Here is a 16,741-nt window from a genome sequence, read left to right on the forward strand (position 1 = left end):
TCCTGTAACAGGGCTATGGCAGAGTGGGGGCTCTCCCAGGTCTGTTTTGAGTCCCGAATGCTGTTCGTAGGCACTCCTCTCTCTGCTTCCCTGTGCTGAAGGCCCAGCAGGAAGACTGTTGTGACTTCGACATGAATAAACATGAAACAGGTTGGTTCAGGCCCAACCGGTGGCTCCAGAATAAAAACCACCCTGAGTCCAGGACATCGAAGAGTAGGTCTCTGGCAAGGGCATCATGAGGAAGCCTTTTCTTAGGGTGGAAGAATCAGCCCATAGACCACCAGAGTCCCAAGCCCACCCAAGGCAGCATAGGAGCTCTCTCCAGCGGGATGTGTAACCCAGCTCATGAGAAAATGTCGCCCAGAACTTGGACAGAGCAGACGAACTTGATCGCTCCTGACACCCACACCGGAATGAGAACTGAAGGCTCTGAATTCAAAAAAACAGAGGTCCCAGGTAGGGCTAGTCCAACTCCACAGATAAAGACATATTACACAATAAGCTCCCCCTTTTTCCTTCCTAAATTAAAAGGACTACGCATCATTTAGAGACCGCGCTCCTTTAGGGCTCTGTGCAGAAATCTATTCAGTTTCACGTTGTTGTGATGCCAAGACTGTAGGGACATAAGAGACCGTATGTGGGAAGCCTGCGATTGTTACACAAAGAGCAAAACTGTTTTTTGCTTGAGATAAAGGGAAGATGACATGGCAGGGAAATTAATCTGGATTAAAAGGACTGAGGTCACTTCCTGTTGACACAGGAAGAAAAGCTGCTGGTTTGTTTTCTGAGACTCTGTCCACAAAGTCAGAAGGTCTCAAGTTCACACGAGGCTGGTGGGGAGGAAAGAGACGCCCCAGTCACATGAGTGATACAGGGATTTGACTTTGGTGAAAACATCTCTTTGTACTTTTTACCAACCTTTTTACAGGTGCTGGGAAGTCCCCATCTTAAATCTGGAAAACAGCAAACTCCCCAGTGCTCTGCCTCCTTGGCCATTGCTCTGTGGTCAGGTTGCCATCAAGAGTGTCCCCAGCACTACACGGGTGACCTGCTCTGCAAACATGGCCACCTTCACTGCCTCCCAGTCTACAGAAACTTCCCACCCACAAGGATGTCTTGTCCATCACCTTGTTCCCTTCCTTTTTCATACCAATCACTAACTAAAATGAACTTGCTCACTTTTTCATTGTCCCTGTCTCCAGACAGAACGTGTGTTCCTCAAAAGCCAAGTTCGTGTCTGCCGGCTCTGTCTCTGGGTCACCAGCGCCCGGCTCCCGGCAGATCACTGGGGCATATTTGACAGATATTAATGTAGTCTTCAAGCACAGGTTAGAGTGTGTTTAAAATTTCACAAATACCTTAGTTTTTCATATAGAGTTAGCGCTGCTATTTTAGGGGTCCTGGTTATAAGGTATCCAACTGTCATTTTAACAGAGTGGTTTTTCATTTAAGATACATTTATTGAACACCTACCGTGGGCCAGGCAAGTGCCAGGCATCTATGCTAAGAATTCAATGGCAAACAAAACAGAATGCCCGCCCTCAGGAGCTTTCAGTCTGGTGGCGACAGTGGGGAACGAGAATTAATGACACAGCAATGCAGGCACAGAAGGGCGACCTCGCTATGGGCTAGGAAGGAAAAGCACACGCAGGGCTTCTGAGGAAGTCATGTCTGTGTTGAGACCAGAAAGATGCATGAACTAGGTGCGTTAACTAAGTAAACTTGCTAAAGAGTGATTAGGGTTGGAGTTAAGAACAGAGTTAGCGTGGAGTAAAGATTAGGGGAAGAATAGGGTGAATCCAGAGAAGAACTTTCCAGAAAAGAACTTTCCAGAAAGAGAACTTTCCAAAAAAAACTTTCCACTGTCCTAGAGGTCAGGTGGATGTTGACCAAGAGTGAGTTGATGGCTGCCTAAAATAGCTGGAGACAAAATAAGTCTAGAAAAGAAGACAAATTTGGGGGCACCTGGGTGGCTCAGTCGTTAAGCGTCTGCCTTCGGCTCAGGTCATGATCCCAGGGTTCTGGGATCGAGCCCCGCATCAGGCTCCTGGCTTGGTGGGAAGCCTGCTTCTCCCTCTCTCACTCCCCCTGCTTGTGTTCCCTCTCTCACTGTGTCTCTCTCTGTCAAATAAATAAATTTAAAAAAAAAATTAAAAAAAAAAGACAAATTTGGACTTATTTAGGAGGTAAAATAGTGTGACTTGGTCTGTCCTCCAAAGACATCTGGTGGCCGAGACCTTGAGTTTGGCCTTCTCCAGGGCTGGTACCTATGGGGCCCTCCTTGGTTAGCAACTTGGCTTCCAAAGCTGGAAGCAGCCACGCAGCTGTCCAAGCACGTGTGACAAATAGGTTACGGCCGATGGGTGAGCAGAAGGGCCAGGGGAGCACCTGCCTCAGCTGACAGCGAGGTTTCAGAACTTGGATTCAGAACTCAGGCGGGAGGATTCCTGGAGCCCTTCCATAGATTACTGCGGGCAATCAGGTGATTATGAGAGCTCAAGATGATGCCTATTAAAGAAATCAATTGTGTTCCCAAGAACCCACGCTTCATGGGTAACGTTGCCTTATATAGTCGTTCCTGAAACCCAGCGTAGCTAAATAAGGAACAGAGGGAACAACGGGGCCCGAGTGAGAGCATCGTGGTTTCTTCACCCTCTTGATCAAAGAAAGACTCCAATGAAAGGGGAAAAAAAAATAATTAAAAAGTAAAAACCTTATGTAATGAGATTTAAAAGAAAACTTTTGAAGCCAACAAGCAACGATGGGCAGTGCTTCAAAGGGCCCAGAATCAATGTTTGTCAATAGCAGTTTTGCATCCTTTATCTTTCATGAATAGAAAGTGTGATGTTATTAGGAGCCCATCCATGCCTTAATTCTGTTTGAGATTTGATGAATCAGAACTCTGTTAACATTCTGTCTGAATCAGCAATGGCCAAGGCCTATAGCAGAAGCCTTACCCAAACCGGGGCTTTCATCCTGCCACTGGGATGGTAGTTAACTCTCAGACCTTCTGCAATGAACCCTCAGAGGCCCCTGGGGTGCACACAGGGGCCGGAGCTCTTGAACTCTGCCACTTTCTTTGGAGACTTTCTCCCCAGAAAAGAAACCACCCCGTGACTCAGCCTAGCTGCAAAGTTACCCTTTGTTTAATCAAGATAGTTGGTTTGCAAAACATTAAACATTAAACAGTATTTGATGCCTAGTTAATAATTGGCATCCTCTTCATGTGTTCCTGAATCCCTGGAGACTGACATTTCCCCCCCTAAAGGCACAGACAACAAAAGAAATTGTGCGTCGGGCCACGCAAGGGTTCTTAGACTGCGTAGATGTTTGCCAGAATGTCTCTTCTCCGTATTCTGCTGTTAATGGTTCTAGCAGGGAAGACAGCTGTCGGGGTAAGTGTTGCTTTCAAATATCTGTAGTGGAGAGACTGAGGTTATGAAGAGGACCAAAGGGCCAGGAGTGACTAGAAACTTCAGTTGTGAAGGGCTGGTGTTGCCATGTTGTATATGGCTTGATTGTAAGCGTCAATGCACACCTGGGATGTTGGTTGCTGTTGAGAAGTCCATTCCACTGGGCCATGCAACTGACTTGAGCCCTCTTGGAAAAGAGTCTCCCTGAGCACCTTCCAACTAAAGGGACTGAGTGAGAAAATCTGCTAAGACAGTGGGCTGTGATCTGGGGTGGATCTTGGAGAACCCTTTGAGAAGCCTTTGAAAGCCATTGACTCTCCTTGTACCTATTGATAGACTGACACAGTTTTCTAGCCATTTCAGGCAACACGACGGTAAGATCCCCTGTGATTTGGCTCTAGAGGAAAATCTTGTCGGTTGCATATGATCCTGGCCACAGGTGTATTTAGACGAATTCGTTTTGGAGAAAGCTTTGTGGGTAATATTGTTTCTTTCTTTTCACAGGACCCTAGTAGATGGGGCAGGAAGGGGAAGCAGGGACCCAAGGGAGGTAGTGGTGAGGAGGGAAAGGAAATGCCATCAAACGGTCTTGCATGGGGCACTAGGTATTTGGGAGCAGAGGGGTAGAGGAGAGGTTGGCTCCTGCTGTGTGCCATTGTGGTCCCGGAGTACTGACTGGATCTCTGTGGGCGCAGGAGAGGGGCCATCAACAGAAGTAGGGCCTTCGGGAGTTCCCTACTGGATGTGGTTTAAGCAAGAGTGTGGGTCTGGGAGCCAGCGCCTTGAGTCGCAGCTTTGCTACATTCTAGCTGTGGGATATTGGGCAGGCAACATAATCTCTCGGAACCTCAGTTTCTTCTACTGCAAACAAAGTGATAATATCTTACTGATCTGGGGAGGGCCACAGCTGATTGAATGAGGCAATGCATTGCCTTTCAATAAATGTTAGCTCTTTTCCCTCAAAATTTCCAGAATGAATACAACTTCTCTGTAAAAATCAAAGAATGCACTCCTTTGTGCTGTGCGTCAGGGCAGGGGGTTGGTGGATAGAGAAGGAGGTGGGGATGGGAACTGAATTAAAAGTCATAGCCTCTTTATCTTATGAAATACCTTTGCATTTTTATCTCCCATTTTACTCCATAGAGCTTTTCCTGGAGGAAGCAGGTTCAGTTTTAGGTTTTCTGATCTATACTTCAAAAACAAGAGCCTCTCCTTCCCTTTCGGCAAACTGTCCTCAGACACTTACCTTAGCCCCATATTAACCTGTCAGTTGTCTCACCTCTGAGAGAGTTCTCTTTTACAGTGATGACTTGTATATGTGTGCTGGGGTTGCAATTACAAATTTTCAAGCCCCCACCTCATTTGATTGCTTGTTGGATGTCTGGGGCAGAGGCCCAGCAGAAATTGCACAGGTCTAGAAGAAGAGGTGGAAATTATCAGAGGTGCACAAGGGGCCCAGAGAAAGTATCTGTCGGAAAGAAATAGAGCCTAAAGTTTGCAGGCAAGGAGAGGGTTGATGCAGTCTGTTTGAAATTCACAAAACGATAATGGTCCCCAAAAATCCCTTTTTTGCAAGCCCCAGTGAATTTTTAGGGGTAGCAATGAAATTATAAGTCAATAATGGATAAAAGAGAAAATATGAGAGATAGCCTTCAGGCAATGAGCTTAGTCGGTTCCAGAGAGGGGATTCAGGGCTTTGGAATGTTTTCTTACCCCAGATGTGTGCCAGACAGGTGGTCGGGAAGGCGGCTTGCATTCCACGGGCCAGGCCACAGACATCCAGAGGAAAGTAGCCAACTTGCTCAGATGCTTTGGAGAGTTCGGGAGATCATCGGGGGGGAGGAAGCCACGCAGCCAGATGGGCTGGGGAGCGTCTCCCACCCCACATAGCTAAAAATAATAACTAACTGCTATCATTTAATGAGAAGTCCTGTGAGCTGGTCTCTGTGTTTCCGGTGGCTTAGTTCATCTCGGGAAGCACCCAGAGAAGAAGGTACCTTTATTGCTCCCATTTTACTGGTGAGATGATGGACAGCTTGGCCTCAAGTCATACACCTGGGAAGTGGCAGAGCTGAGCTCTAGACTATGGGCTGCTGTCCACTGTCTGGACGAAGTCTTTTGCCTGGACCCCGGTTAAAGATGAGATTTCTTCTGTCCACAGAGCTTCAGGGGCGTGGTCCTTTGTATAGGAATAGGAATCTCTTAGACCGGGAGTCTGTGTGCTGGTTGGGGTGTAATGGCTCCACGTGCTTCTGGAACTTAGAGAAAGGCATTCACAAGGCCTGTGATCACTATCTTTTGGAAGGATGTGTTGACACTCTCCCGTGAATTTAGGTCATGCAGCAAACCTTATAATGTCTTCTCTATGAGCTCATCTACCTTAGATTTTTATTCAGATACCCATGTTCTGAAGACGTATCAGTCAAATGTGATGGCCGTCAACACCAGAGAGGCAACCATGGGTTCTTCCTGGCCGGAGCTACATTTGGTTTTCCTTAATGAACATCTGTCACCAGCATAGCCTTGTAGGGTTGTCCCCATTTGATGGGTGAGAATCAGACCCAGAGTTGTTCAGCTAACTTCCCAGCCAGGATTGAGGCCCAGATCTGCCCAACTCCTCCCCCCTTACAGGAAGCCCGCTCAACTCTGTGAAGCACGGGCACCGCCATCCAGGGTTCAGAAATCTTTTCTTGCTCTGTTTCTTGGGTGATTTGGGGGTGCCTCTGGTCTTGGTCATAGTGGAATTTGACCTCTTCCAGGGTCAGAAGCCAAAGGACAAGGCTTCGTCAGGCCTGCCCTACTTAGCTCAGCCCATCCCCAGAGAGGACAGACGACAATGGCTCTTCCTTTCCCCAGTGTGTTTGCTCCCACTTCTGGACATTTTAAACCTTAGCGTTTAGACCTAAGAACTCCAGAACTCTATCATCCTCCCAGGCAGAGCACCACAGAAATTTTTGAACAGACTGGAGTCTACAGATTGGCAACTTGGGGTACATTCTGCTCACAGCCTGAGTTTTATTTGGTGGGTAGAAGTTCAGCCTAAGAGTATTTTAATTTCCTTTCAATTGCTAGGTGACATTTGCAAATCAGAACATTTTACATAGAAATACAAATTCCCAGCTTCTCTTGAAAACATTTTAGTAACATGGGGCTCACATTCTTGCTTGGCACCAACTAGATGAGGGGCTATTGCTCCCATTTTTAGAAGAAACTCAAGCCCCTGAGTCCATAGGCCTTACCACTTTCTACTGTTGACACCTTTTTGCTTGACAGATGTTCATTATCTGCTGGGTTCTAGCTTGGAGAGAGAGAAAGAAACAAGAGGGAGCCCTGTTTGTCTGTTATGACGCAGAAACAGTGTGGATGTTGAAGAATTGGAATCAATTTTGGATGGTCACATAACTGGGTTCAATGTCTGATTCATTTGAGCATCCAAACCTGCACATCCCCCAGGACTAAACCAGGCCTTTGATGGGAAGATACAGGCCACCCCTTTCTAAGCTTCAGTGTTCCAGAATGTCCAAGTCTCTTTCAAACCCAGGAGGGACATCCCTCCCTCTTGCTGGAACCCACACAGAGTCTTATAGAAAAGAGAGCGACTGAATTTCACTGAGATTTCTCATACATTTTTTTTTTTTTGACTGATCCAAAGCACAATTTCAACTCATTAGCTTTGGCGGTGTGCACTGGTATTTAGGGAAATCAGGTCTCAGGAAATCGCACGTGAAGATAGGCACAGATATATTTATATTTGAAATTCATTAGGGTTCCCTAAATGCAAAAGCCATGCTGCTGTCACAGAGAAACAGCATGGCAGAATATTCGGCAGCCGGGATTTTAAATAAAACATGCTTTTCTTCATAATTAATATAACAAGATTTTCTGGCTTAGGACCTGGCAAGGATCCCAGGAAAAATGAAGGGGTGGGGGTTGGTGGGTTGGTGTGATGTGCCTCTGACCCAACAAACATATCCCAGGAAGAGTTTATGCTTAGGGAGCCCTCCTCAGTCATGCCCACAAGAGAGAAAAAGAAAGAAAGAAAGAGAGAGAGAGAGAGAGAGAGAAAGAAAGAAAGAAAGAAAGAAAGAAAGAAAGAAGAGTAAGAGAGAGAGGGAGGGAGGGAGGGAGGAAGGAAGGAAGGAAGAAGAAAGAGAAGGAAGGAAGGAAGGAAGGGAGGAAGGAAGGAAGGAAGGGGAAAGAAAAAGAAAAAGAAAAAGAAAGGAAGAAAGAAATTCAAACTCATTGACAACAGTGGCTAATAATCATAATCATAGTGGCAACCATTTATTAAGTTTATTAAGTCTCTACCGTGTATCAGCTATCATGTGCCTACTGCTTATGATTTCATTAAAGTTTCCGAATAGCCCCACAAGTTAGGGACCATGTCACCCTCATTGGACAAATAAGAAACTAAGCTATAGAAAAGTTCAATGATCTGCTGTAGATGCAGCCTGGGGCTGGGCGGGGGGTGGGGCACGGTTACAGAGTGCAGATTCAAACCCAAGTCTGCCCAATCCCAGTTCCAAGCTCACGACCACTGCGCTAGAGGCTGGCCATGTCAGGTGCTACCCAAGAACAAAGGAGAAGGTTCAGTGGTGTGGAAGGTGTCAGAAGAGGCAGTGGTCTCAGACTCCAGCTTCCAGCAGGTGACAAAGTTACTCCCACCTGGAGGCAACTTCCACAGTTCCTAAAGTTTTTCTTTCTAACCCCAGAAGCATCGAGGCTTGCCAGATGGCTAACCAATTAGTTCAGTGTTTTCAAACTTTACTCATGAATGAAATCTTGTTAAAGCCCAAGCCAGTTTCTTAATATGTTCCTTAAACATACTTATCTTTTCTCTATCTCGATAGATTTATTTTTAGAGGAAATTGTCACTACTATAAATGGAAAAACAAAAATCACAGAAAATGATGTCATTGAATTCTTACTGGCTACACTTGTCACGCAGATGGTCAGAGCCTCAAGCCTGCTTTCTCCTTGTGGGAAGGGGGGACTAGCAAGAGGGGGAGAGGGTAGAGACTTACCAGCTCCAGCGAGTTTTTCTTTGTGATGGCTTTCGAAGGGTTGACAATAGAATTGGGAAGGGAGTGACCGCCTCCTGCTGTGTTGGCTGTCACGCCCTGGCCAAGCACCACCCACATCATCAGCCTGGAGATTCCTGGGTCCCGCCTAGAAGACACAGCTTCGGGGCTGGACTGGGTTCCCATCAGCGGGCAGCGACTTTTCTGAGCCCCTGAGCTATTTGTTGAGGCCAACTGGCCCAGGTTAACTTGAGGGGTTATGCTCCTATGGCCGGCCTCAGACCCATCCTACTCTTTTGTTTTATTTGTTCTTTTGCCTTTCCAAGGGCTTCCAACTGCATTATCACATCTAGAAAGGAGTGTTTTTGTGCCATCTCCCCGTCCCGAATGACCTTCAATCCTCCCCAATTCCTTGAAAACTACACTCCCAGGGAGCAGCTGCATCCCCTTGAATAACACATCAGGGCAAGGAAATTTTTAGTTTTACAATTGGGGAAACTGAGGCATGGAGGGATTCCAACGCCTTGCATAGGAGCAAATATCAGCCCCCAGTCTCCTTGGCCAGGAGCTTCATGCCTAAGGCAGATACAATCAAAGTGAGGCTGAGGGTAAAGTCACCTGGGTACTGGTTTGAAATTCACATTCTAGGCTTACTCCAGACCCAGAGACGTAAGACACCTGCAGATCGGGCCCTGGAATCTGAATTTTCATCCAGCTCTCCAGCCAAGAATGACAACTGCCATGGAACTCCTCCCTCCACCCCACCCCCTCTCTGCTTGTCACATGAAGCTACAGTCAGTCTATCCCCTACTTACCAGGGGGTGGGGGGGGACTCAGTGGGCTCTACAGCTCTGAGCTTGAAAGCAGAGAAACTGTACAGAGTGCCTCCGAGCCAGGCACAGGAGACTGACTTCAGAAAAAGGCAGTCAGGTCTTGAGTCCCTCCCCTGCCCCAGTCAGCTCAGGTCCTTAAAGGAATACTTCACACTCACACACCCCGGGCCTTAGCTTCCTCCTCCTTACAAGAAGGCTCTAGACCTGTTCCTCTCTGCAGTCTCACTTGCTGGTCACTATGGTCCTGCTTCGCCCAGGCTCCCAAGAAGGAAACCACCCACCCAGACAACTAGGCAGGGCTTTCTTCTTTGGCCTCCCTATTTTCCTTCCCTCTTAGAGCCTTGCCTCCTTGCCGGGGTCTTCAGATTAAAGCAAAGCCACAGTGAACCTGCCGGTCTTGAGAGAGCATCGTGCAGCTTCTGGGCTAAAGCAAGAAAGGCAAGATTCCTTGTGACCATAAAAAAAGAAAGAAAGAAAGAAAGAAAGAAAGAAAGAAAGAAAGAAAGAAAGAACCAAGTGGCACCCCTTTGACACCTATTAGGATGGCTAGAGCTTTTTTAAAAATGGAAAGGAACCAGGGTCAGTGAAGATGTGGAGAAATTGGAGCCCTCACACGTGGCTGGTGGGAATGTAAAATGGCGCAGCTGCCGTGGAAAACAGGATGGTGGTTCCTCAGAAAGGTAAATGTAGAAGTATCCTAGCACCCAGAAAATTCCACTCCTAGGTATAATCCAAAAGGATGGAAAGCAGGAACTGGACGCTATTTGGACACTAGTACTCACCATAGCCAAAGATGTAAACAACCCAGGTGTTCCTCAACACACGAAGGGATAAACCAAATGGATATACGATGGATCCGACTCCATCTTCGGAGGAATGAAATCTGGATATACACTACCAACACGACCCTCGAAAACATTATGCCTCGTGAAACAAATCCAGTCACAAGGACAGACACTGGGATTCCACACATATGCAGTACCTAGAGTAGGCAAATCTAGAGACAGAAAAGACAACACAGTGGGCTGTGGGCAGGGAGGAAAGCGTTGTTGTCTAGTGACTACAGACTTTCTGCTGGGGATGATGAGAAAGTTTTGGTGAAAGAGAGCAGGGACCGTTATGCACAACGGAAATGTGGCTAATGTCACTGAATAGCCCACTTAGAAACGGTTCAAGTTAAAAAGTACTCGGTTAAGTGTATTTTATTACGTTTTTTGGTGTTTTTTTTTTTTTAAAGGTGTAAGTGGCTTTGCACAACTGTTAATTTCATCACCTCGCTTGTCTGGAGCAGGAGTCCCAGTGTGGGGATGGTATGGGGCAATAGTTGGGATGGTGACCGGAATCCTAACAACCTCTGTCCTCTGTCACTGCCACCTCTCACCCTGACCTTGAGCTCTTTGTCCAACAGTGAGGACTGGCCTGCTGAACTGTGCACTCCTGTCTCTGGCTCACCTTCCAGTCCCAAGGCTGTGGCTTCACCTGGCCACAGGGCAGACTTCTCTCCCACCCAGCTGCCCCCGGGACAAACACAATTCTTCCTCATTGATCTACCACCAGGTCGTGGTAGAACATCCAAGGAGGAAGGGACGGTAGGATTAGGGTCCCCATTTTTTACCTACCAGGGGAAAGGTTTTTCTGTTGTTTGTTCACACCACGCCAAGCTTCTGGCCCCAAGGGACAGGTCTAGCTCCCCATCTCCCATCTTCTGCTTTCCAAGCTTGGAATTCATCGACTCAGGGTTTTAACCTCTGCCTTTTTGTTTGTTTTCCAGAAGATCTAGAGTTCTGAAAGGTAGGGGAAGAACCATAATTGAAATAGTCTAGAAAAAGATTAAACTAGATTAAAGAGAGGACAAAGCAGACTAGACTTCAATGCTCCTCACCCCCAAGGAGACTACACCATAAATCAGTAAGACTAAGAGACAGTATCTTTCTCTCTGCCCTCTTTTTCTTTCCCACTAACCAACCTTAGCTTAGAAGACACTAGAAGCTGCTATTTTAGTCCTTTTGAGACGAGAAATACAAGTTGTGGAAGAAGCAGGCCGTGGCTGGCATGCCCCTCGATCTGGGTGGAGATGTGCGTTGAGATGCATTAGCCACAGTGGACCGGCGAGGCTGGAGCTGACTTTTGTACCTTCAGCAGCTGTCACTGGTGCCCATTGGCCCTCTCTGTGTCCTGCCAGGCCTGGGCTAGTCTGAACAGGCCTTTCCTGGGACAGACAGGGGTCTGATCTCATCACCCAGTTCCATGCCCTGCCTCTCTCAGAATTAGGTAGCTTTTCTGTTTCCTTCTTCATTCTTCCTTCCCAGCAAATGCCTGCCATGGCACCTTCATCCCCCATCGTAATGGAGATTAAGACTGAGGCCTCTGATGGCCGGCCGGCCCCGTTCCATCCTGGCTGCAGCAGCGGGCCAGCCGAGCTCCTCTGGGCAGCTTAATCTCTGCACATCTGTTTGCTCGCCTCTAAAATGGGCATAATTATAGAACCTCAATGATCAAGGATTGTGTACAGCAAGTGAGACCAAACGCACATACATCACTTGGCACACTGTCAGCTGTCAACACACGTCGACTGAGACGACAGTTGTCTCCTCTTTCTTCTTAATTCTTTTGCTTTAGGGGTCTTCCTCCTTGGATTTCCAGCCCCAGGATTAGGAGCTGTTTCATTTCCCTGTCACCGTGGAAAAATGGAATGCCATAATGGGATGAAAAGAGACAAATATTGTGCCCACCCAGTCCCCTGGCCCCGCCACCCAGGTTAGTTTCAGGATCCAGGCGTCTGGCGTAAACAATGGCCACCGGCCGGGCCTTTCCCACCTGGGCCTCCAGTTACCCAGCCTGTGCCGGGGCACCCCGTTTCTGCATTTCACTGCGGCCTCTGCTGGAGGACCCGGTGAGTCACAAAACAAGTGGGCCGGCTTCGGATCCCTGGCACCCCCTGACACACAGCCCAAGCTGCACAGCTGAGCGGCAGCAGCTTCCGACTCCGAGAGACCCAGTGGGATCCTCAGGGCCCACAGCCCCGTAAGGTCCAGCTTTCTTTTTGTTCGGTTTCCCTCAGAGCGCCCGCACCTGCTCCTGGAAAGGGCACGTCTGCCACCTGCTGGCTGTGGGCGGCGCAGCACCTGGCCCGCCCTCCTGGTCCAGGTCAGAGCCGCGATCTGGGGCTCTGGTCCAGGCACAGGTGTCAGAGGGCCTTTTCCGCACTGGGTGCCGAGAAAGTCTGTTCCTCCAAATCCTCCCTCCTGTCCTGCCCACTTCTCGGGGCCGACAGTGAACAGGCACGGCAGTTTATATGGGAGAATTCAGGTGGTACCGCCTCTGGGCTGGGCAAATAACGGATAGACAAGCTCTGGACAAGCTTCATGGAGGGAAGCTGAGGTGGGGTAAGGGACAGGATCAAGGCAGAATTGGCAGGAGGGGTAACGTTGGCATCTGGGGCTGTCTTTTGGGCCTCTTTTGGCACCACCCTGCCCCTCAAGCCTGGAGGGGTCAACATCAGATGCTCCCCGTTCAAGACCTCAGGCCCGGGAATACCCCCTGAGACCCGAACTCAGTCTTCCTCTGTCAGGCTCCCCACTCGGAACCCCCTTCCCAAACAAAATGCCCAGGCTTTGTCTCATTCTTTGCAGAAATCAAGCCAGGTGGCCGTGAGACAATTAAACGGGGACAGGCATCACCCAGAGAGCAAATGTCCTCAGCGCTCTGCATCTACCTCCCTCCTCAGCTGTATGTGGTAGATGTTGTCCAGTCTACAGAGGGTGGAAGGAACAGCACACTGAGCGTGAATATAGATATATTCACGATGCCATTATCATTCTTGAGAAGTTCCACATTGATACACTAATATTCTTTAATATGAGTTTATATTTGAGTTTCCCGGTTGCCCCAATAATGTCTTTTATAGCTTTTTTTTTTTTAAATCAAGGATCACTCCCTGCATTTGGTTGTCAGGTCTCATTTTAAAAAAAAACATAAAAACATTAAAAAAACATAAAAAAAAAAAACCAGCCTTCCCATCTTCTTAGTCTTTCATGACACACACTGACATTTTTGTAAGGTCGGGGCTGGTTGTTTTGTTGAAATGGCCACTGTCTGCACCTGTCGTATTCCTCATGGACAGACACAGGATAAGCATTTTTGTCAAGAATCCCCTGTTGATGTTGTGTACTCGGTACCTCCCATCAGAACGCAGTCTTTCTTTTTCCTGTCTTTTCTAATTTATTGTCCATCTGCCTAATTCCCAAAATGGTTAAAGAGGCCGACAGTAAAACAGAAAATCAAAACTACCACTGCGGGGAGAGGAAGGTTGATGTGGGTACTGGGAAGATGACCACATTGACCACAGCTTTTTGGTGGCTAAGACCCAAAGGGATGACCACATTGACCAAAGCTTTTTGGTGGCTAAGACCCAAAGGGAGACCTGTCAGGGGCTAGAAACTTCTTTTTCTAGATAGGAGGTCAGCAAACTTTGTAAAGTGCCAGATAGGAAATATTTGGGGCTGTCTGGTCTCTGTCACGACTTCAGCGGTGTAGCACAAAAGAGGTTTCAAAGAATACTTAAAAACAGGCTTGGATGCGTCCCAATCAAATTCAATTTGTAAAGCCACATTTCCGGGTTTAGCCCCAGGGGCCTTAGTTTGCTGACCCTTGAATTAAGTAAAAGCAAACGTTCCAGCTATTAAATGAGTAATGCTTTCTTTTTCCGGTAAGTACTGTGTTCTAGAAGGAACTGTTCATAACACTATTTATTTATTCAGCAAAAACTCTTTGAGGATTGCCGTGCGCCGAGCACTATGCTCAGTATGGGGTAATACATCAGTGATGAAACAGACAAGATCTTTGCCTTTCTGGAGGACAGAGCCAATGTGAGAAACAGATAGCGTGCAGATAAACAGATGTAAACTATGTGTCGCAATAAGAACTATGGAGCAGGGCGCCTGGGTGGCTCAGTGGGTTAAACCATTGCCTTCGGCTCAGGTCATGATCTCAGGGTCCTGGGATCGAGCCCCGCATCGGGCTCTCTGCTCGGCAGGGAGCCTGCTTCCCTCTCTCTCTCTCTGCCTGCCTCTCTGCCTAGTTGTGATCTCTCTCTGTCAGATAAATGAATAAAATCTTAAAAAAAAAAAGAACTATGGAGCAAATGAATGGACATAGTGATGAAACAATGGGGAGGGGTCATACCCATAGGGGAGTTGGGGAAGTCCTCCTTGAGAAGATGGCATTTAAGCTGGGACCTAGTGATGGTCATGGAGACAGCTTTCCAGACAGAAGGAAGAGCAAGTGCAAAGGCCCTGGGGTGAGGGGAGCTTGGCTAGTGCTAGTTAGAACCCACATGTGGCTGGAGATTAGTGTCAGTGGAAGGGAAGGGTATGGAAGGAGGTTTATAAGTTGTGGCTGGTGTTTGTATTTTATTCCAAGAACAATGGGAAGCCACTGGAGAGTTTTAAGCATGTGTCCATCCCCAGCCCAAAGAGCTGTCAACCAAGACCATCACCTAGACTTGAGTGTGAATCTGAATTCTATCACAACTGTGTGACCTCTGAGCCTCAAATTTCTCATCTGTCAATGGGCCGACAAAAGCCTCTTCAGAGGGCTTTTATAAGAATGAGATGCAGCAATGCACAATCAGGCAGACAGGAGATGCTCAATCCATGCTAATCCCTATCACAGACAGGTTGTCCATACCTGGGCAGCCAGGCCCCAGCAGGAGAGCAGGTTAGCACAAGCCCCATAAGTCAGGGAGGCACCCAGCCAGTCAGCTGACTCGACCTAGCTCAGCACTGTGTGGGTTTATCTTTGTTTTTGTTTTTTTCAGTTCTCCCTGATGTCTTTACTCCTAGACCCGGACCCAGGTGAGTGTGTGGATCGCCCTGGGGCTCCTCACAAACCACAGGCTGGTTCTGGGATGGAAGAAAGGGGACCCACGCATGTAAGTGCTGTCACAAGCTCAGGGTTCAAATGATTCAGAAGTGTTGTAGACCCCTTTCGAGAAATTTCCCAGAAAAATGCACTCCCGGTATTTGTGTCTCTGTGCACAAACACCATGCTTTATTCAATTCTGAGTTGCCCATGGATACCCCTGGTCCCCTGTCAGGACCCCAAGGGGAAAATTGCTGGTACAGTTAAATCTCTTCATTTTACAGAGAAGGGAATCGAGGTCCTGGGAGGGGAGGCTACAGGTCACACAGCCCATTAGAGATGCGATGAGATGAAAAGGCCAACACAAAGCCAGGGTGGCACTGGGCACTTACTGGCCCCCTGCAGGCCCACCCTGGGCCCCGACTCACTCCACTTCTTGGGTGGGGAGCCAGGTCCTCTGTGCTGTGCCACGCAGGCAGTCCCCAGGCTGATCTGCCCCTGTGGCGGCCTCCCACCAGCACCCCCAACAACGACCCACTGCCCGGTGCCCTCAGCTGTGCCCAAGCCAAGGAGAGCTGCTCCTTCTGCCATCATCCAATCTTGGTCTTTGACTCTGGGCCCAAGTCTCCCTTCTCTGCTCCAAGATCGAAGGGAGGAAATGCTACACAAAACTCCCATCAGGGCGGAGACTGGCATTCCCACTGGCGGTGACCTGTGCTGGTCACTCCACAGAGGACCATAGCCAGGGAGACAGCACATGGAGATGGCAGTCATGTCTGAACTTTGGGTCAAGGGCTTATTTGGAGTCAAGGTGGAGACAACTGGGTCAAAATCCATGTGACAGTCAATATTCTCCTGCAGCAAAGCCGCGGCTGGCTCAAGACAGATGATGTCCAATCTTTGTCCACTCCTTATGGAATTGAGCACGGCATGTGGCTTTTGAAAGGGTCTATGTCTTTCCCCAGTGCAAAGGAGACTGTCCTACTCAACAACATATAATTTAGTTCTTGGAGGAATTGTGTTTCAGGGGGCTCCCCCAGCTGCCCACATCAGCATCCACATGTGGAGCTCAGGGGGTCCAAAGCCAAGGGGACTGGCAGAGCTGCCCCCTCCATGGCCTTCAGCACACACCACTCAGGTACCGGGTGTCCTACAGATGGAGCTCCAGAACTGTGGGGTCACACACTGGGTGGGGAGCATAGTGGAGTCCAGAAACCTCATTCTCTTCAAGGATTTGAAAAGCAGAACCACCCCTAGTCCATGAGGTCAACTTTGAGAATTAAGAGGTGTCTTTACCCCAAGACACGGTATTGCCATCTTCCAGAAAATTGCGGAAGACATCTACAGTGACCATGAGTTTCTGACACTCTGGCACTGAAGTTGTGCAGTGAACAACGTGAACAACTGGAAGCAGTAGCCCCACTAAACTTGGATCACAGGAAAGGGAAGATTCAATCTCTGTGTTCACAAGGCTTTTAGCTTTAATGAAAGAGATTAGAAGCGATAGGATCAGATTTGGTCTGCAAACAGGAGAACTTCCTCACCATCAAAGTCATCAAAAAAATCTGAATGGGCTGTTGGGCCCTTGGGAGGTAGTAAGTTCTCCATCACT

The 16,741-nt window shown here is 48.1% G+C and overlaps 1 protein-coding gene across 2 annotated transcripts in view; it reads left to right on the plus strand.

The window, feature by feature from the left end:
- The first annotated feature begins 3,247 nt into the window (after positions 1 to 3,247).
- Positions 3,248 to 16,741, plus strand: part of HABP2 (hyaluronan binding protein 2) — a 33,120-nt gene continuing 19,626 nt past the window's right edge. Inside the window, exons 1-2 of one of the 2 annotated variants that reach the window (XM_047702305.1) lie at positions 3,248 to 3,395; positions 15,086 to 15,122. In XM_047702305.1, the coding sequence (XP_047558261.1) occupies positions 3,327 to 3,395; positions 15,086 to 15,122 (106 nt within the window). In that variant the 5' untranslated portion in view covers positions 3,248 to 3,326. Of the gene's footprint in view, positions 3,396 to 14,887; positions 14,986 to 15,085; positions 15,123 to 16,741 lie in introns of those variants that run through there. The other variant, XM_047702307.1, reaches the window with a different exon arrangement.

Source organism: Lutra lutra, chromosome 14 (genome assembly GCF_902655055.1).
Source record: "Lutra lutra chromosome 14, mLutLut1.2, whole genome shotgun sequence".
Lineage (NCBI taxonomy): Eukaryota > Metazoa > Chordata > Mammalia > Carnivora > Mustelidae > Lutra > Lutra lutra.